The 21,506-nt window shown below is 37.3% G+C and overlaps 2 protein-coding genes across 10 annotated transcripts in view; one reads left to right on the top strand and one right to left on the bottom strand.

The window, feature by feature from the left end:
- Positions 1-21,506, top strand: part of LOC129744250 (D-beta-hydroxybutyrate dehydrogenase, mitochondrial) — a 307,586-nt gene that overhangs the window by 22,861 nt on the left and 263,219 nt on the right. The gene's annotated exons all lie outside the window — the stretch shown is intronic.
- The window catches only part of LOC129744251 (elongation of very long chain fatty acids protein 7), a 161,529-nt gene continuing 155,404 nt past the window's right edge, over positions 15,382-21,506 (bottom strand). For all 3 annotated transcript variants that reach the window (XM_055736682.1, XM_055736683.1, XM_055736684.1), the window contains 2 exons: positions 16,114-16,250; positions 15,382-16,053 (listed from right to left, as the gene is read on the bottom strand). In XM_055736682.1, coding sequence (XP_055592657.1) covers positions 15,736-16,053; positions 16,114-16,250 — 455 coding nt within the window. In that variant the 3' untranslated portion in view covers positions 15,382-15,735. The remainder of the gene's footprint in view (positions 16,054-16,113; positions 16,251-21,506) is intronic.

Raw genomic sequence — 21,506 nt, 5'->3', positions numbered from 1 at the left:
AAAATAATTTTGAAAGTTTTAAATTTCTAAATTATCATATTTATCACATGCTTTCAAATGGCTACTAGGTGCTACTAGTTGTTTAAACTTAAACTGGAAAGCTTTGCAAATTTAGGATTTTGATTTAAACATCTTAATAAAACTAGATAAAATTTATCAGCATTTGAATGAATTAAACTAAAATTAATTAAAACCTTGGGAAAAAATCTGTAATTTATCATAAATCAGGATCCCAATCAAAATAAATACTTGGCCACGTCATCAAACCCTTAATCGCAATATCCTCAGCACTATTCCGTGGAATTTGGAATCAATGATCAGACTCAACGAGATATGCAATACAAATTAGTTATCAGTTTTAATTAAAGATTATTTTTTTTATTGAGGAATCTGAATGCGCAAAAACGAGTGAGGTTCTCAATTAAATTGAGTCAGTGGCATAAAGCTTTTCTTCAAAAATTGGTGAAAGTAGGTCAGAGTGCATTTTGCAAATGTATTCCAAGATTGAACAAAAGCATAATAGAGTGCATTTTAAACCCCCCGGAACGAGGGGTACAAGTGAAAAATTCAATTATCGAGAAATGTTGACCTTTTCTGTCAGTAGGTGGTGTTAAGGTTTGTTAAAAGATTGTCAGTTAGCATTTATATGCAAAATTTTAAGAGCTAGGTATCTTGGAATATATTATTTTTGCTAAGATGCCCAAAAATATTTTTTATCCAATTTGTTTTTTTTTCCAAAATTTCCGTTGAAATTCTATCTCGTCGCAACCTGAAAAAGTATCGACAATTCTCACCTCAAAGCGTCACCTGAATGCGACCTCTCACCCAAGGTGACTACAAGAATAGGTTAAGAACTCACAAAGTTCATTTGAAGTGACGTGTGGAAAACGTTTATTTGGAATAGTGAGGGAGGGGGTGGGATGCTGCACACTACCTCTTCTCCACCAAATTGATCTTGTTGAACTGAATCAAAGAAAAAGAAAATATTTAAACTTTTTCAACCCATTTACTACATATATTTTTTCGAAATGCTTTTATACAACTTCAATCAACGAGTCAATCGTTTTCCATGCAATTTTATTTTTGATAAAATGATGATTTTAGAATTTCGTACACCTTAATATATTCTTCATATCAGCCAAGGTTACTTCACAGGAAATTTATGATTTCATTTTACGTTTGACACGCTCATACCCATTTGAAATAATTTTTTGATCTAAAAAATTTTATGATTTTAAAACTGCAGCTTATCAACGCTAGTTTTAACCGATAAACTCATAAACCTTCATGAAAACTGAAAGCTGAATATGAATCAATTAGCTATCCTTCATCCTATCAAGGAATGAGTTTTTGTCTGTCAAGGAATTGATTTTGTATTCTTTGCACCTACGAACATGTGAAATTTGTAGCCTTGTGAAATTTAAAAATCATGAAATGAAGCATATACATATTCTTGACACAACAAAGCAAAAAAAAGGACATTTTTGCGAGGTGTATAAAATTGAGCAACTGATTTTGACTGATTTGGAAATTCTTAATTCAAATAGCGATTTAATTTCCTTATTGACGCTCTCGGTTCTGAGATTAAAGGCTAACATTTGAAAATAGGTTGAAAAAAAAACAGTTAATGAGTGTGTGCATTTTTAAGAATTTACTTAATTTAAATTAAAAAAAATTAAGTCAATAAACGTTTCAAGTCAATGATCAACTCTCTCGATGACTGCGAGTTATGTATATTGACTTCAGAAAAAAATCTAGAAAACACCAGTTATTGGTGAAATTTTATACTGAAATGATAATTGCAGTCTTTAATTAAAGAGCGATACGGTCAAAATTTGGTCAAATCGGTGAAAACGTTTATTTAAAAAATCAAATAAAATTTCTTTTTCAAGTTTAATTAGTTTAAAATTCAGAAAAAATATTCAGTTAGGCTTCCGCTTTTCCAAATCTGAATTGCCGGGCCTAACGCTTAACCTCTGCCATCAGATTTTGTACAGCCACCTTGTCCACCTTCTTCGCCGCAGAAAGCCACACAGAAAAAAATATTTTCTGGAAAGCTACAGCAAATATCGTAATTTTACAGGTCGCAGAAAAATCAATGTCATATATATTTACGTGGACAAATTATTTTACGGGCTGGTTTAAAAATACAGTACTGTAAAATTTTGGTTCATTGAATTGACTTTGCTCGATTTTTGAATTTTTGTTTTTCAAAACAAATAATTTTTTTTTCGATGAAAGTAAATGCAACACCTGTATCGTTCAATTACTCTATTTAACAAAAAAAAAAAAAGGAAACTAAAATTTTTTCTACAACCTAAATTTTATCATAGTTCCACAACCTCAAATCGTATTTGTTGCTGGCGCTCCTGGGGTTGGAAACGAAGAGGAGCCGTCGTTACCACCGGGCGACAGCTGGCAGAACTCGTACAAGTATCGAAAATTGAACCATCTTCCTACAAGTTGATTCGAATCAATACATTTGATGTAGTGACAAATCAGTTGTCCCACAAATGCGCGCATTTTTTCCACACGTTTAAACACCTCTCTGGCCGCCATGACGTCGATCACTGGATATGTTTTCGATCACAAATCGAAAGACAGGACCCAAACAAAATAAAACCATTCGCACGCTTCGCTCTAACGTTTCTATTTTGATACCTACATTAAATTCAAGTAATTTTCAGTTGATTGGTTTAAAATAAATTAGAAAATCATTTAAAATTACACTAAATGTTCTGTAACCAAAAGGAACAGGACATTTACCGTAGTTTTACAGGTTGAAAAAAAAAATAACGTAATTTAAATAACGTGACACGTAATTTTTTTCAACCTGTAAAACTACGGTAGATGCCAAGCTCCTTTCTGTTACAGGACATTTGCGGTGATATTAACTGATTTTCTAGTTTATTCTAGATCAATCAATTGAGAATTGCGTGTTTTGCTCATTACGGATTGAACTTTTTTAAAAACAACCATTTTAAAGTACACGTGATAATCATTATTTTTTTCTGTGCAGTTTGCCTTGAACTGCTGCTCGTCCTTAGCAGTTTTTTGGTCTTTTTTAGGTTCCGCTTGACAATAGCCCAGTATTTTTCAATTGGGCGGAGCTCTGGCGTGTTGGGAGGGTTCTTGTCCTTGGGAACCACCTGCACGTTGTTGGCGGCGTACCACTCCATGGCCTTTTTACCGTAATGGCAAGATGCCAAATCTGGACAAAACAGTACGGAACAACCGTGTTTCTTCAGGAAAGGCAGCAGACGTGTGTTCAAACACTCTTTCACGTAAATTTCTTGGTTGACAGTCCCGGAAGCTATGAAAATGCTGCTTTTCCAGCCACAGGTACAGATGGCTTGCCAAACCAGATATTTCTTCGCGAACTTTGACAGTTTCATGTGCTTGAAAATATCTGCTACCTTTCCCCTTCCTTTTGCCGTATAAAACTCCTTTCCCGGAAGCTGCATGGAGTCGGCTTTGACGTAGGTTTCGTCGTCCATTTCCACGCAGTCAAACTTCTTCAGCATCGTCGTGTACAGCCTCCGGGATCGCGCTTGGGCCGTCGTATTTTGTTTATCTTAGTTATTTGGAGTCACTACCTTCTTGTAAGTCGATAGTCCGGCTCGTTTTTTAGCTCGATGCACGGTTGTAGACGATACACCCAGCTTATTTGCGGCATCTCGGAGAGAGAGGTTAGGGTTTTGCTTGAAACTACCGGCAACCCTCTTTGTCGTCTCAGCGGCTTCCGGTTTTCGATATCCCCCCGATCCAGACTTCTTGGCTGTCGACAAACGTACCCCAAACACTTTAATTACATTTGTAACGGTTGATTTGGTAACTTTTAGCGATTTTGCCAGCTATGCGTGCGAGTAGCTCAGATTTTCGCGATGCGCGAGCAAAATTTTGATACGCTGCTCTTCTTCCTTGGACGGCATTTTGACAACTGAAGAGTGAATTCCAAAATCAAATAGGAGCAACATTCTACACACACACAGACCTTCAAAATGAGGGGTGTTCAGGTTTTTTAAATGCAAAATTGAAAGAAATACGTCAAGTTCATATTGACCAAATTTTGACGATATCACCCTTTAATAATTCATTTGTCTAATAAGATACGAGTTTTCCCATAGATACGAGGGACCTCAAATCGACTCAGTGTTTATAGAATTTGGTCCGCAATGTGTCGAATAGAATTCCAAAGCATAATCCAGACTCACGAAAGACGTGCTTTCATTAAGATGACCGAATGTCTGATGTCAACCGTCAAGCGACAGGGATGTGTGTTTCGTCCAACTAACAGTCGTATAATTTGTCCTTCCCCCATTCCCCACCATTCCTCTTTTAACGAGTACCATACTCTTCTCCATCCGCTTCTTCGCACGCTCTCGTTTCCGGTATTTCGCACGACTTTAACTGAAAAGGACGCAAGAGGAAAATCGGCATCAGCAGAGCGGAAGCTACACCGTCAAATTTGCCTTCCCTGCGAGTTGGCCCGGTGGACGAGGCCACGTTCCAGGTCCCGGAGGTCAGGATATCGTGTGTGGATTGTGGGTGGAATTGGGATCGTAAAAAAATTGATAATAGCAATCGTAAATTTTTACGACCCCAAATTGACGACCGTTCGGCGCGTCATAATCATCGATGGATTTGTGCGCGCCACATCAGGAGGAACTAGCACTAGAATGTGTGTTTCTGGCTGAATGTGGGACCTGGCTTTTTCGCACACTTTTCCGCGGAAAGCTGAGGCGCTGGGAGTGCGAGTGGGTGGCTTTGGGAGTTGTCTCATTGCCTAGGCTAGGAAAGCTAGTCATCGAAATGGTTCCCAGCATGCGATTGATGCGGATGGATAGATGGATATTTAGTCACTAAAACCAGTAGACGTTTCGAGTCGTTGGCTGCGGTCGTAAAAAGCCACCGACTTCTTTTCTGTGAGTGACTAGGGACTTTAGAAGGACTTAGCCGAGTCGAGGAGCAAGGAGGATGATAATAATCAAAGTCCTGTTAGGTCCAGCACAAAAGACCACCCCAATTGGCTGCTGCTGCTGCTTGTACTACACGACAACTGGAAATAGCAAATGACATCGCATTGATGATCGTAATAATCATAATATCAATAATACCCCGGCAAAGCATCCGGCGGGAAAGTTTTACGATTGGGTTGTGAATTAGTGCACGCAATATGGGACTCCGATCGCACTTTCCAGAGCAGGAAAATTGATTGCCCCTGAAATTGATGAGGGAAACGATGAGAACAGCGATGTGACCTGAATCGCTGGGAAATTTTTGATTATTGGAAAAATGATTCGAAGGTAATTGATTTTTTTTTTCTAAAAATGATAAACATCTCAAATTTTATGTTGAAAAAGCATTGAAGAATTTTATATTCTTTAAAGCCTATGCAAAATTAAACTCTTTCATCTAGCTCATTTCGTTTTATACAAATTGAAATTTGCTTTATTTTATGCACTGAATACTTTGCATGATCTAAATAATTTTTATGTAAATTCATTATTAGCTTTGAAGAGATTCTTGAAATTCAATTCAAATGGACCATCTTCAAATACTAATATTTCGATCAAAAATGTAACAATATTTATAAAACTTCAAACTTCACGACTTGGCACATTCCGAACCGTGAACAGCATTTTCATTCAAAATAAAACGCCAAAATGTATGCAACAGACGATAACGCATGTGACGCTTCAAGTTAAACACGTGCGTTCAACTTTGGTTCAACTCGTAAGTTTTTGTTATGTGGTTTTGATTCTACTTTATCAAGGAGAACAAAAGTGACAGTGTAATTCAAATTTTTAAGAATAGTCGACAACAGACAGAGATTCAAACTAACAAACTTTTGAATCATACTCCAGGTCCAGGTAAAGAAAGTGAGGTTTCCTACTCTACATTCAAAATTCTTAACTCTCAATCATGTTCTAATGATAGAGTAAGGTTATTCGAGAGTAGAAAATTAGACTCAAAACTTATTATGCCTAGATCTTAAACCCTAATCCCAGGTTCAGCATTCTGCTACAGTAAGCTTTCCATAATATTTCTTACACGTATCCGGGCCGGACATTTTTTTTGAAAACCTACCAAAACCGGGCATTTTAGTTCAATCATTCAAATCCCAAAACCGGGAAATATCCTGGATAAATTCAAGTATTATCGACAGAATGTCAAAAGAAAGATAAACGAAAATCACTTCAAAATTCCATGCCAGTTTTGATAAAAAATTATTTTAAAAAAATTGCTTTTGGACCAAAAAATCAAAAGTTATCTTTACTAAATTAGAATTTCTTGCCTAATTTTGCATAGAATGTGAATAAATTCTGGCAATATCTGGACAGTTTTGCACAAAAACCGAGCATCTGGACCGCTTTGGAATAGTCACGATTTTTTTTTTAAATAAATATCCGAGCAAGCTCTGATAAAACCGAGCATTCTAAATGAGATTGATCTCATCCCGAAAATTCTGTTACCTTATCATCAAAATTAAAATAGCATATCGGTTTTTAAATTTTGGACTCTGTATCTTGCTAAGGATTTTTGATTTACAATTTGAAGCATCATTAGTAATTGAAAATAAAATGCTGTTTTGAAATCTTGGTTCAAAATTGGTTTTTTTTTATTTCATACAAAATTTGACCCATGAATTACGAAATGCATATGCACTTTCAAAATTTACCTCAATGATGATTCTCCGAATATGAAAACAGAATTATAAACCATCCTGAGTTTTTGTTTCGTATTCAGATTCCAAGTTCTTGAACTGAATTCTTATATTATGTGTATAGCACCAAACCGAATAGCGACAGTAGGACTAGCGACGCTTTTTAACTAGCGAGATTTCTGTCATTCGCATGTTTGTTTTTCTTTTTTCAGTCCAGTAGGCGATTTCGATGTAGTACTCGAACATTGTTTATTTTATTTACTGTACATTTTCTTAGGCCATCAATCGCATGCTCCAGGTCTCCTAGGAAACTTGCGGTGCGTCGTTATTATCTTCAACGTCGCGACGTATGTGACTTGTCGCTAGTAGGCAAAGCTGCTATGATTATTAGCGCTCATATTTTGGATTTTTTCTGTATGCATAATACAGAATTGAAACATAGAAATGCTTCAAAGCGACAATACAGAACTACAAACTTGGAGCCAGATCTATCATAAGAAACTCCTATTTAAATTAAGATTTACAAGTCGGATTGAAAGATAATTGAAATAATGAATTCAGATTGCAACCTGAAACTTCAAACTTTAAATTATTGATTCATGATTGAGGGCTCTGAAACAGATTTCACATGTTAATTTTTAATTCAAATTCTTATTTTGAATTAAGATTCAAAAAAGGTATTAAAATTTGGAAACCGATTCAAATTTTAAATTTGAATCTTAAGGCAGGTTCAGAATTTAGATTCAGAATTGATGTTTAAAATTCAGGTTCACATTCAGATCGGAAATGAGTTTAACAGTCCACATGAAAAAATCATGATAACTATTTCGCTGAGGAGTTCAAATCGCAAAAGATCGCAGACTTATAATTTTCATGCAATTTCGAAATTTCATATAAAAATCACAAATATAAAGTAAAATTTGAATTTTTTTGATAGTTTGTGTAATCAAAAACATAATTTTTGTGGAAGGAAATCATCCACAGGATTCAGATTATGAAATTGATATAAATGAAAATTCTTGTCTGATTGAGAACCATGTGATCTTCACGTAAAAAACTCCAGGTAAATGCTTATTTTTTCAATGTATTTATTATCTTATATGTTAAAATTGCCGTTTTAAAAAGTCAAACTTCAAACTAAAATCTTGTACTTGGATTTGCAAAAATCAGACTTTCATCGATGAATATCTTGATGTCTTCGTAGGCCTAGATTATTTTATTTGAGAATATAACGAGTTTTTTAAGCAATTTCAATAAAAAAAACTTATTCTACCCTCAAATAGAAAAAGGGAAATCATGAAGAAATTCACAGAGATATTTCACATTGATGAAAGATATATGTATCAGTATTCAACTGAATTTTAACAATTTTGACAATTTTGACAATTTTGACAATTTTGACAATTTTGAAAATTTTGAAAATTTTGACAATTTTGATAATTTTGACAATTTTGACAATTTTGACAATTTTGACAATTTTGACAATTTTGACAATTTTGACAATTTTGACAATTTTGACAATTTTGACAATTTTGACAATTTTGACAATTTTGACAATTTTGACAATTTTGACAATTTTGACAATTTTGACAATTTTGACAATTTTGACAATTTTGACAATTTTGACAATTTTGACAATTTTGACAATTTTGACAATTTTGACAATTTTGACAATTTTGACAATTTTGACAATTTTGACAATTTTGACAATTTTGACAATTTTGACAATTTTGACAATTTTGACAATTTTGACAATTTTGACAATGTTGGCAATTTTGACAATTTTGACAATTTCGACAATTTTGACAATTTTGACAATTTTGACAATTTTGACAATTTTGACAATTTTGACAATTTCAACAATTTTGACAATATTGACAATTCTGACAATTTTGACAATTTTGACAATTTTGACAATTTTGACAATTTTGACAATTTTGACAATTTTGACAATTTTGACAATTTTGACAATTTTGACAATTTTGACAATTTTGATAATTTTGACAATTTTGACAATTTTGACAATTTTGACAATTTGACAATTTTGACAATTTCGACAATTTTGACAATTTTGACAATTTTGACAATTTTGACAATTTTGACAATTTTGACAATTTTGACAATTTTGACAATTTTGACAATTTTGACAATTTTGACAATTTTGACAATTTTGACAATTTTGACAATTTTGACAATTTTGACAATTTTGACAATTTTGACAATTTTGACAATTTTGACAATTTTGACAATTTTGACAATTTTGACAATTTTGCGACGTGTTGCTTGATGCGTATGCGACGTGTTGCTTGTAGGCAGAGTTGTCGACATTTTGTCAAATCAGGGACAAAGTGAAACAAATATCAGGCTTAATCAAGGTACGTTAAAGTTACGGAAATTTCGCTTAAAGTGATGAACTTTTTTTGGTCGTCAACCCTTTTTTTTCTTATACTTGGTAGAATAGTTCTACTGAATCAAAGCAATTGAAAGATTTCCTGTGATTCCCTTTTTGAAATAAGAATTAAGGAATTCTTTCGATTGCTTTGATTCAGCCACATTATCGCTTTTTCACTACAAGTTGTCAGGCTGAGCCTCGAAAAATCAGGCAAATCCTTAAAAATCAGGCACATTGGCATCTCTGCTAGTAGGCAAAGCTGCTATTTATCTGCATGTTTTCCATGATTGTAGCGAAAAAAAAAAATTAATAAATAGGATTTTTGAACATAGAATAGAATGCTTTTTTTTGAAACCAAATTTAGTATTGGCCTTTTTGCACTCGAGGAAATTTGGGAGGGCGACGTTTGGCCCCTTTGGTCATACTCGCTAATTTTGAAATACTCTGAGCCCGACTACATTTTATTCAGACATCGCCTTTTGTATGGCGCAGCCGTCGCTTGATCTAAAACGACTCAGTTTTTCCGAGTAACGGCTACTCAGACGACTCGAAAATTGGCACTCAGCAAATTCGAATGCTTGTAGGCGACAACTGAGTAAATTTGGATCAGTTTGTGCGAGGCAGTTTGTTTGTTTTCGACAACTAAGAATTTGGAAATTTATATGGTAAATGTACATTTTTAACGATAGTCTAATAATAATAACATGATTTTGATTATTTTACAGGAAATTGCGACGATTTCTTTACGAATCCGAGCTGCATCATAAAACATTCGTCTGTGGAAAAATGAAATGGTTCAACATGACGATTTTTTTTTCAATAAAGAATAATGTGGAATATTTCGACATGTTTTAATTGAATCAACAAATCCATCATTCTTTCCAGGGCTTGTGATATAGCTCAGTTGGCAAGTCTGTTGTCTCCTGAGCCGATGTCCGCGAGTTCGAGCCCAAGAGTAAATATCGAACACAGTTGTACCGGATAAGTTTTTCAATGACGATCCGCCAACTGTAACGTTGATAAAGTCGCGAATGTTATAAAGATGGTAAAACGACTATAATCGAAACAAAAAAAAATCATTCTTTCCAAAAATTATATAGCTTTATACTTTTCCAGCATTAAAAATCAGGTCAAAAACCGCTCCGAAATCATTCACGCATTCTGAGTAACCTCGACTCAGAAGTCGCGAAAAGGGCAGTTAGTCTGATCTGAGTAAAGGCCGTTTAGTTAGAACTGAGTAAGTGCGGTTTTTCTCGACAACTGAATAACCATCACTCTGAACTGAGTAGCTGAAAGTTAGCGAGTATGGCGAAGGCCAATCATGATTGGACACACACTAAAAATACTATTCGCCTTATTAAACTTCAAATACCCTGTCAAGGCGCTGGTTATCAATTTTATATGATTATAATGTAATATAGGGGTTTTTACACCTTCGAAGGGGTCTAATTAGACTTACCGGCTATACTCTCTTCTCAGGGGCACCTACGCCTGATTTGGGGTTTTTTTGTTAGCCTGGAGGCGTTTGGGGACGGCCGGTATTAGCAGCTGGGAACCGGTATACCTCTTAGGACACTGAGGTGTTTCTTTTGTGGTTCTCTGATGGATCTTCTTCTTGAATCACACTGGGTCGCACGATTGGGCCTTCAGACACTACACCTGCTCTCTATGGCCCCACAATTTCACGGGTTGAGCTTCTTTTGGTGCTCGAGAAACCTCGACCGAACCTAGTTTTGCCACGACGGGTTCACGGGGCCACCGTATGGGCGAATTCCGGAGTTATCGCGGCACGTTTTTTGGATTTCGGAGCCTGTCGGACCTTGCGCGCGTTCACGGGCTAACACGTCTTGTCTCGTCAGTGGTTGGCAGGCAAGAGCCTCAGACACGGTTTTCTCTCCCCTTTCCGGGGTTTTTCTTTTGTTGGGAGTTCGCCAACTCCATTCGAGACGCAAACTCCGAGATGTGGTGGAGTGCGTTTTCCCAAACAGCGGTTCCCAAGCGTCGTTGACCGCCCCTTTTTTGACCCCCAGCCCTTCTACGCTCTTATTTACTTCGTTTAAATTAATGGGACATATTAACATGTTACAATAACATCGATAACCAGCGCCTTGACAGGGTATTTGAAGTTGACGACCTTGGAGTTATCCTCGATGCTCAGCTTACGTTCGATAGTCAACGAACTTCAGTTATAAGAAAGGCGAATCGTCAGCTTGGCTTCATCTCCAAAGTAGCACGAGAGTTCAGAGACCCATTGTGCTTGAAGTCACTCTACTGCGCACTTGTCCGGTCAGTTACAGAACATGCTGCAATTGTTTGGGCTCCCTATCAGTTATGTTGGATTTTGCGAATCGAGCGTGTACAAAAGCGTTTTGTTAGATTCGCTCTACGACATCTACCCTGGCGTAATCCTGAAAACCTTCCCGCATATTCCAACCGGTGCCAGCTTCTGGGATTAGAAACATTGGAACGCCGCCGAAAAACTCAACAGGCAACATTCATCGCAAAAATACTGAATGGAGAAATTCAGTCGCCGAACCTGCTAGGAATGATCAACTTTAATGCTCCTTCGAGGACTTTACGTCATCACTCTTTGCTATCGAATCGAACCCACCGAACATCTTACGGACATAATGAACCAGTGAGTGCAATGATGCGTACGTTCCAGATTGCTGAGCATCTACATCAATTGGGGGAGCCATATAGCCGATTCATCAACCGAGTACGCCAGTCTTCATTGTTTCGTGTTATCTAATTGTTTTGTATAGATCCTTAGTGTTAATAATTCATTAAAACAAAATGTTCGATGAATAAAACTTAATAATAATAATAATAATAATAATAAACAAAAATACGACACTAAAATGCGAAAAGTTAGAAAAAAAGCATATTTTCGGATGTAAAATAGAGAGTTTAACACGTTTCTATGATAATCTGGAGTAGTTTACAGTTGGTGCATTTGCCGTATTCCGATACCGATATGATTGAAGAAGCCCTACTGGCGCTCCCGTGCAAAATGATGACCACTACATTCGAGCGAAACAAGAAAAACATTTTATGAGATTGTCATCTTATAGTCCTATTTGCCGCTGGTAGTAGGTATTCGTGATATAATGCTTCACCAACATTTTTCAGTTTTGGAAAAATCAATTTAAAAACGACCATATTTGTCGATCAGCTGCCTATTTTTTGTACCAAGAGTTTTTGAGATTAAAGTCTGCTTCATTTAATATTGGAACACAAACAATTGCGTGTAGTTCAGTCATTTATTAACGAATTCATAATTTGTTTTTCATACAAATGTAGCATTTTCTTTACTCTTTCATAAAAAAAATTAAAAAAATTATTCATTGCTGTTTCGAAGAAATTCTCGTACTTTTCCCGTAATACGGCACATTAGGCGGCGCACACCCTTTTCGTCCACCGTTTTGGCGATTTTATTCCACCAGTTCTTCATTTGAGTCATGTTCCTAATAAGTTTTCCCTTTGCCTTAAGCCTCCGCTTCGTGATTGCCCAGTATTTCTCTATCGGCCGGAACTGGGGGCAGTTTGGGGGGTTGAGGTCCTTCGGTATTACGCTGACCCCGTTCGTTGCGTACCTTTCCATAACCGTTTTGCTGTAATGGCAGCTTGCGAGGTCCGGCCAAAACATTACTGGACGGTCGTGGGCACGAATAAACGGCAGAATCCGTTTCTGTAGGCACTCTTTTTTGTAGACTTCTGATGTCATAGTCTTGTCAGTGAGAAAGACTTTGGTTTTCTGTCCACAACTGCATATCCCCTGCCAAATCATGTACTTGCGGGCGAATTTATCCGCAAACACGAACTTAAATTTTGCAGGTACATCCCCCCGAGCAGTCGCCAAATAAAATTTTTGACCTGGGATTTGCCCAAAGTCCGCCTTCACGTGTAGGTCTCATCGTCCATCAGAATACATCCGTCGAACTTGGTCAGCACTTGGTCGTACAGCTTTCGAGCACGGATTCTGGCCACATTGTTCTGCTTCAGCGTCCGATTTGGCTGTTTGCTGGCTCGGAATGACCTTATTCCTTCCCGGAGACGAATTCGTCGCACCGTACTGTGAGCGGCCTGAAACTTATTGGCCAAATCGCGGTCTGAAAGATTGGGATTCCTCTTGACGGCCTTGATGACTTTCCCACGCAGTTTCCGGTCGACAGTTCCACTCCGACGCTTCGAATGCGGCTTCTGAGCCGTCGTCAATGTTTCCTTGTACTGCTTGATAACACGCCATACGGTATTTCTGGGCATTTTAAGCTGTTTAGCTAGCTTCGATGCCGACAACAATGGATTTTCAAGAAAACTGTGCACAATTTGATCTCTCCGTTCGGCTTCCATGGCGGTTGTTTACAAAATGCTATCGTTTGGTGTTATGACATAAATACATGGTGAAAGGTAATGAATTTCCCGACACGTGGGTGAAAAAAGTTTCCAAATCCGTCCACTAGGAGCGCCACAATGAGCAAAAGACAATGAAGCTGGTGCAGGGGTAACTGGTCCCGGCGCAAATATATCGATATCAATGGGAAAGTGGGTGACAGTTTTCCAGGCCGAAATCTACGCTATTCTCGAATGCACAAACCTTTGTTTAAAAAGAAGATACAAACATGCAAATATTGCAATTTTTTCAGACAGCCAAGCTGCACTTAAATCATTAAAATCATTTAAATGTACATCAAAACTGGTATGGGAATGTATTGAGGCACTTGAAAATCTTGCACAGAACAATTCAGTTACTCTATATTGGGTGCCAGGGCACTGCGGAATTGAAGGCAACGAAAAAGCTGACATGCTAGCTAGACAAGGCTCTTCAATTCCGTTCCTAGGTCCTGAACCTTTTTGCAGCGTGTCTCGTTGCTTTTTAAAAATGGAAATAAGAAATTTAGAAAAAAGCATGATTGAACGAAACTGGAGAAACATTGAAGGACTAAGACAATCGAAGCGAATGATTGTTCCAAATATTTACAAATCGAAAAAGATACTAACATTATCAAAAAAAGATTTAAAAACTTTTACAGGATTGGTTACAGGACACTGTGAATGTCGATATCATCTAAAACTTATGGGAAGAAGTCAATCTGACATTTGTCGTTTTTGTCAGGCTGAGAAGGAAACATCGGAGCCCCTTCTATGTGAATGCCCTTGTCTTATATCAAAAAGAACTAATCTACTCGGTAAAGGAATTTTAGATCCTTCTGATTTATTTTCTTTAGGTTCCAATAAGGTTGTCAACTTCATTCGTGTTGTTCTTCCAAATTGGGAAAATGCTGATCAACAAGAAAGTGACACTACTGTAATCAATCAGAGTGATCTATCTTGAGAAGCTACAGTAAATAGGGGACAAACCACAAAAGATCTAACAACTGGTCGCAGTGGTAGGGACCCAACATAAGGAAAAAAAAAAAAAATGAGCAAAAGAATTTGTTCCAATATTAAATGAAGCAGACTTTAATTGTCCCGTCTTATTTGTACACGCTCAGCAAGTGTGCGTGAAAAATGTCAACTCTATTGGATAATTCATTCCAAAAAAAGTAAAGCGAGAATAGAACTCACCGCAACCTTCTTATCTCGACTTGCCAGTCCGATAACTTAACCAGTGTACCAACTAAGTCAGTTAGCAACCGAAGGTTTATTGTCATAGTGTTCCTATCATGTCCGATCACAAAAGTCGCGCTGCATTGACCGTCTGCCGTTTGGTATTTGATGGGGAAGGGATGAGAATGGGATGGAGAACTAGGTACGGTTTTATATTGCCGGTTTACATACACACGCACAGCTGCTCACTGCTGGGCATATTGGCTGGTGTTTTTTCCGTTTCGGTTTGAAACAAAGAAATGTTTTTTTTTTCGAATGCCGCTTTACATTCACACACAGCGCTCGGTGCATCATTTGGCAACATCCTTGCTGGCTAATTGTATTCATCCTCCTTTGTCTCGTGATGGTATATGGGAAATGTTTTATCTGGATTCTTTCAAACATATATAATGCGGTTGCGCTAGGAGGACAATGCCAGCGGCGAGAAAGCTTGTTAATAGACCGGTATAAAATCTTATGCCGATAATTTCACCTCTATGGAAGGTTATCATTGGAGTAGAGTCTGATTTAAGGGTGTAGCGATTCTTTAAAATAATTTTGAAGTTGTTTTAAGTTTCCTGATACCGTATTTTTTATTTAATAATTTTAATAATTTCAATCATTATCTTTGCAGATAATATTATTTTAATTAAATACTTACCATTTGAATGTAATATTGAATATTATTAAGCCAATAACATTTATTTTCGAAGCAAAGAGATACACCCCAAGCTCCTATTAAATACGTTTATTTACCTACATGTTTCAGGTTTCTATCAAAATATACATCGTTATAAAAAAAACTCGGCAAGAAAAAAGTAAAGCTTCATAGAGCCTTGCGTCATTCTTCTTCGGTCATCTCTTTTCTGTGTCCGTTTCTCCACCTGCCTCATCTTACCCGCTAATTAGTGTCCTGAGAGATGTGCTCCTCCTAAGCATCCCTCCCGATTGGATCGCTGTATCGTATTGTCTCGATTTGAACCTTCCAATTTCTGGAAGGCTATCCCGCGGCGCATACACAACTTTCTTATGGCTAATGGAATCCTAGCTATTGCGAATTTGTAACTCTCACTCCCTTGCTCCCTTTCTACAGTTCTTTTTTCGAGGCCAGTCCGAAGCCGGTCAGTTCCTGTTGCCGGCTCTTGGCGTCCAGGGCAGCGGCCGCGAATTCCTTTGGTTTGTATTCGGGTTCGTTGTTGTTATTGTTATTGTTGTTCTCTTCAACTGCAGCCGCCGCAGCTGCCTTCTTCGCACTTCGGATGTACGACTTGACGTAGAACGCGCTGAACATGTAAATGAAGAGGCCGGCATTCAGCGTTAGCAGGGCGGCGATCGACTTCGGGTACTGACAGCTCGGCTGGAACTGCACTTGCGCCGTGTGATAGAACACGATTATGAATTGAATCTGCCAAAAGGGACAAATAATGGAACTAATGTTCGAAAATAATAAGAGAAGCAAACTCACAATCTGCATCACTGTCAGGTATCGCTTCCACCACAGGTACTTCTGCACTTTCGGACCCATCGCTGCCAGCATGTAGTAGGCGTACATGCACACGTGGATGAACGAGTTGATCACTCCGAGCAGGGTACCGTGGCCTCCTGTGATTGGTGAGGACGGAAAAAGGAATATTAGAGACATGGCATAACTTCTTGGATTAGTGAGACTACAGATAAAACACTAAAACATAGAATATGACTGACAAAAGGATACCAAAAATTGTACAGGGTCTGAAGAAAAAAAAATTATCCATTCAAATTCAAACAAAATTATCAGGGCATGGTGATATCTTGAGTTATTTTAAGCTATTTTTTTTATTCAATGCAAATAATCAATGTGTTGGTATTGTACGGAACATAATGGAGCTTTTCCAATTAGAATCAATTTTTCAAAAAAAATTCCTCATGTCGAAATCATAAAAAACTCACCAAAAAAAAAAAAAAAACACTGCAAAACACTTCAAAGCACAACTTCATAACACTTCACGGCATTCTTTGAATGGTGTTACGAATAAAAAAAAAGTCGAAATGGTACAGACGTTTACCCTGAAGCTTCGATTGGACATCGATTCGAGGTTGACTTCTCCCCTGCAAGATTCAAGACCCGATCTCTCCTCTAGTGACTCGAGATCTGACCTCTCCTCGTAATGACTCGAGGTGACCACTTATATCCCTCCTCTTGTTGATTAAAGACCTGTTCTCTTCTCTTACGACTCGAGACCCGACCTCATATCATATAAACTCGGGGTTGACCACACAAACCTCTCCTCCTGAAGATTCGAGGTCTGACCTCTCCTGTAACGACTCGAAGCCCGACATCACGGGCTCTCGAATCTAGGATTCGAGGTTTGCCACCTTTGTGCCCGTCGTGTGCCGATCGAGAGCAACGTATCCTAGAGTCGAGCCTGTCACAGCACACGCGCGGGACTTAACACAACGATTCAGACGATTCCCAACGAAGACGTCATCCTACTCTGCTTCGAATGGCTCACCCGGGGTATTCCCCGATCGAGGAATAACCCTTTCCCACGATTTAAACTGCGAAGAAGGTAAAGTCTTATTACCGCCCTTCTCGGATGTTCCCCGAAGGTGGAGCATCCTATGCACGAACGCGGCGCACCCATGGCATCCGCTACACAGAAGATGTTGCCTTATCATTGTAGCTTCAAACCGTAGGGTCGAACGCACACTACTCGACAGTCCCCCGTCGGTGGGGTCAGTCTACTCCGACCGTTGTCCGGTCTTCTTTATCCCTTTAGCTGGCAAACCTAGGATTTTCTGCCCGCGGCATTTTCTGCATGTCGTGTACCAGATCAAGAACAGCTTGTCCTGGAATCGTGCATGTCACGGCCCACAATCTGGACTTTGAACGTTACGACTCGGATGTTTCCCGACAGTGACGAAATCCTACACCTACTCGAGATGCTCACTCGGCATCGAGAACCTCTCTACCCGTGGGTATCCTTCGATAGTGGTTAACCCTCTTGCTGCGAAGTCCGCTACGAGGAAGGTATAGTCTTACCCCCGCAGTTTCCCCCTTAGGTAGCAAGCGGCATTACTCGGATACCCTTAGCGTCGGGATACCCTCCACACGTAGACTGTAGTCTGTAGACTGTAGACTGTAGTCTGTAGTCTGTAGACTGTTGACTGTAGACTGTTGACTGTAGTCTGTAGACTGTAGTCTGTAGACTGTAGTCTGTAGTCTGTAGTCTGTAGACTGTAGTCTGTAGATTGTAGTCTGTAGACTGTAGTCTGTAGACTGTAGTCTGTAGACTGTAGTCTGTAGACTATAGTCTGTAGACTGTAGTCTGTAGACTGTAGTTCGTAGACTGTAGTTACAAGGCTGTAGTATGTAGAGTGAAGTCTATAAACTGTAGTCTGCAGAATGTGGTTTGCTTATTGTAATCTGTTGACTGTAATATATTAACTATAGTCTGTAGGCTGTAGACTGTTGTCTATATACTGTAATTCAAAGACTTTAGTCTGTAGACTGTAGTCTGGAAACTGTTAATTGAGGACTGTAGTCTGAAGACTGTTGACTGTAGATTGAAGTCTAAAGACTGTAGTCTGTAGACTGTAGTCTGAAGACTATAGTCTGTAAACTTTGGATATTAAAATGTAGTCTGGAGACAATAGTTTATAGAGTACAGACTGAAATGTAGACTGACTGTAGTCTGTAGTCTGCGGACTGTTGTCTGACGATTGTAACTACCAGATGGTATTCTGCAGACTTTAGTATTTAAACTGTAGTTTTCAGGCTGTGGTATGCATATTGCAGTCTGTTGACTGTAATATGTTTACTATCGCCTGAAAGCCGAGACTGTATCCTGTTGTTCGAAAACTGTAGTCTGTAGATTGTCGTTTGTAGACTGTAAACTGAAGTCTGTAGACTGTAGTCTGAAGAGTGTAGTCTGTAGCCTGTAGTCTGTAGAGTGTAGTATGTAGACTGTAGTCTGTAGAGTGTAGTCTGTAGACTGTAGTCTGTCGACTGTATTCTGTAGACTGTAGTCTGTAGACTGCAGTCTGTAGACTGCATGTAGTCTGAAGACTGTTATCTACATTCTCTAGCCTATAAACTATAGTCTGGAGACAGTTTAGTTGTGGTTTGCAGATTGAAGTCTGTAGACTGTAATCAGTTTACAATAGTCTGTAGTCTGTAGAGTTTAGTTTGTTGACCTACGTCTGGAGATTTGAGTCTGCAGACTTCAGTTTGTAAGCTTAAGTCTGAAGACTTGAGTCTTGATATATTAGTCTGTAGACTTTAGTCGCAGTCAAACTTAAGTGTGTAGACTTTATTTTTTTGACTTTAGACGGTAGACTTTATAAAAAAGGAAAAGAAGCTGTCTACAACTTTCGTCGAAAATCTTCCAAATTTTGTTTCTATATACAGTTACCTACATCCAGAAAAGTAGACAGCTCAGCTTCTTCCAATATGATTTAGGACCATATTCAAAGCTGAAACAGCATCAGAATCATGGGGATAACGTAGGCTTGCCAGATACTTTCAGAAAAAAAGCGGACATTTCACGGAAAAAAGCGGGACACAGCCGAAAAAAGCGGGTCATCTGAAAAATTCTTTAAAAAAGCTTAATTGTTTAGTCAAACTTATTCGTATTGAAAGTGCACTAAGGATTCGTTACACGTAAATGATTATGCTCAGTTGTTTTCTTACATAACTTCTATTTTCAGGGTTTTTTTTTTGCCATAAGCACGTTTATTTTCCACTGTCCTCTCCAATTAACACGTTATTAAGGAGAAAAAAAAATTCAAGTCATACATATACACGGCGGATGTGATACCACGTATAAAACCTTTGTGAAATAACAAACATAATTAAAATTGGTTTTAGAAATTTCAAAACTCAAGAAAATTTCCATCATTGTATACTTTGGACAATTGAGTCTAAAAAGGTGGTGTATAAAATAAGGCAACTATTCAAGATTACGGCGAAAAATTAAAATTAAGATTAAAAAAATTAAAATTAAGATCATTTGGAAGCAACTGAAACAGTATTTTCTTCATGCTAAAGTTATTTTTATTGCTTTGGTTGAACATTCGCTAAAAACGCTTACTGAATCAGAATGTTACTGCAATGCTCAGAACATTGGAGTTTATTTAGTATTGTCTCATATAAACTATTAAAAAAGCTGTTTATTTTGAAGAAAAGATGTATTTGAAAGTTTTCTGTGTTGAACCAATGAATTCAAATTGAGGCTAGAAGTTGATTTTTACTAGTGTAAGTCAGTGAACTTAGTCAAAATTTTCCAAGAAAAAAAGCGGGACATTTTGAAGAAAAAGCGGGACGGCGGGACATTCAACAAAAAAGCGAGACATGTCCCGCTTTTGCGGGACGGATGGCAACCCTAGGATAACGTCTTAATCATCGGCAGTCTAATCAATCTGGTTTCAAAGAACCATTTCAATGGATAACGTCTGTAATCATTGAAAGTCTATTCCATCTAGTTCGAAGGACATTTTTTGGAAACGAAATTTGGGATTGTGGGAAATTTCATTTATCCGGTTAGAAGTTCAACTCATTCGGGAAAAATATAAAAAATCATAGATAAACCATTTATGATATAAGATCGATATTCGTGAATTTTAGTAGTTTATCTTACTTGAAATCAGTAGTTTTTTTTTTCCAAAAATGACGTGTAGATATCGTTTTCTGTTCTTTTTTTATTTTTACACAATGTTCTTAATTCATTCGGTTGTCTTTTGGGTTTGGGAACGTTCCAAAAACTTTTCAAGGGACGATGGACAATGCTTTTGTGCACGAGAGAAGCATAATAATTTTATACTAAAGCAGCCATTAGTAAATATTTCAACAACAAAAAAATAATGTTTATATTAATAGATCAAAAACCGAAATACCATTAACCGGAATGGCCTTCTCGTATTCATGGGTTTAGACTTAAGAAGGAAATAACCACGCTAATTGCTCGGCCACCGAGACGTACATTTTTTTATTTGGATGATCAATATTCCAATAGCCGCTTCAGAAGCGTAGGACTTCTACTGACATTCTAACTTTCTTATCTATCTTTCAACTTAGTAACCATTTTTTAATGCTTATCCTGCGAAATCGAATTAATTTGTTGGCTGAAAATTTACATAAGTTTTTTTTAATGATTATGTACATACATTTTTAGTTCTACGAAAATTATTTCGTTTATGAAACGTTTTTCCTTTTTTTTTTCATTTCATAACCATATGCGATAGAGAACCTAATTTCAGTAATTTTTTGTTTGGAAATATTGAACATATTGGTCGATTTGCTGTCGTTTGGTAATTTTTTCAAATAAACATTTTTTCAAAAAAGAATTATTCCAGAATCGTGGTTAATTTTGGATCTAAATGTCAGCAGCTATTTGAGTTCGAGAAGCACATTGACAAAATATTTTGTAATACTCGTAGCAAAACGTAATTTTAAATAGGTATTGGCTTTGTTTTCATGCTGTTTTCAATGAATCACGTTAAAAATCATGGTTGGTTTTTATAGGTTCATCGAAATTAAATAATATTATAATCGAAGAAAAATTAAAAATCTAAAATCGAAATTAAAATATTGTAATTAAACTTTGATAGCAGAATCAAAAGCGATTACATAAATTTGAAAAAAAATAGTAAATTTAATTTCAGATTGACAGCTTTCATTTGAACTTGAATCTCCCATTATTGAAAAATGAGGTAGAAATTTTCGAAAAATATATGGCCAAACACAACAACTTCAAACCGTGTTTTCTAGAAATATTTTTTTATGCAACTATACACCTTTGGCTCCAAGGGTCTCAGATTGAATCTTAGATATTTTTAAAAGTAGAAGTAAAATCGATTTGCAGTCTTCAACAAAGTGCG

This window comes from Uranotaenia lowii, chromosome 2 (assembly GCF_029784155.1).
Source record: "Uranotaenia lowii strain MFRU-FL chromosome 2, ASM2978415v1, whole genome shotgun sequence".
Classification (NCBI taxonomy): domain Eukaryota; kingdom Metazoa; phylum Arthropoda; class Insecta; order Diptera; family Culicidae; genus Uranotaenia; species Uranotaenia lowii.
The sequence above is the reverse complement of the archived record's forward strand: the minus strand, read 5'-3'. Positions and strand labels throughout refer to the sequence as shown.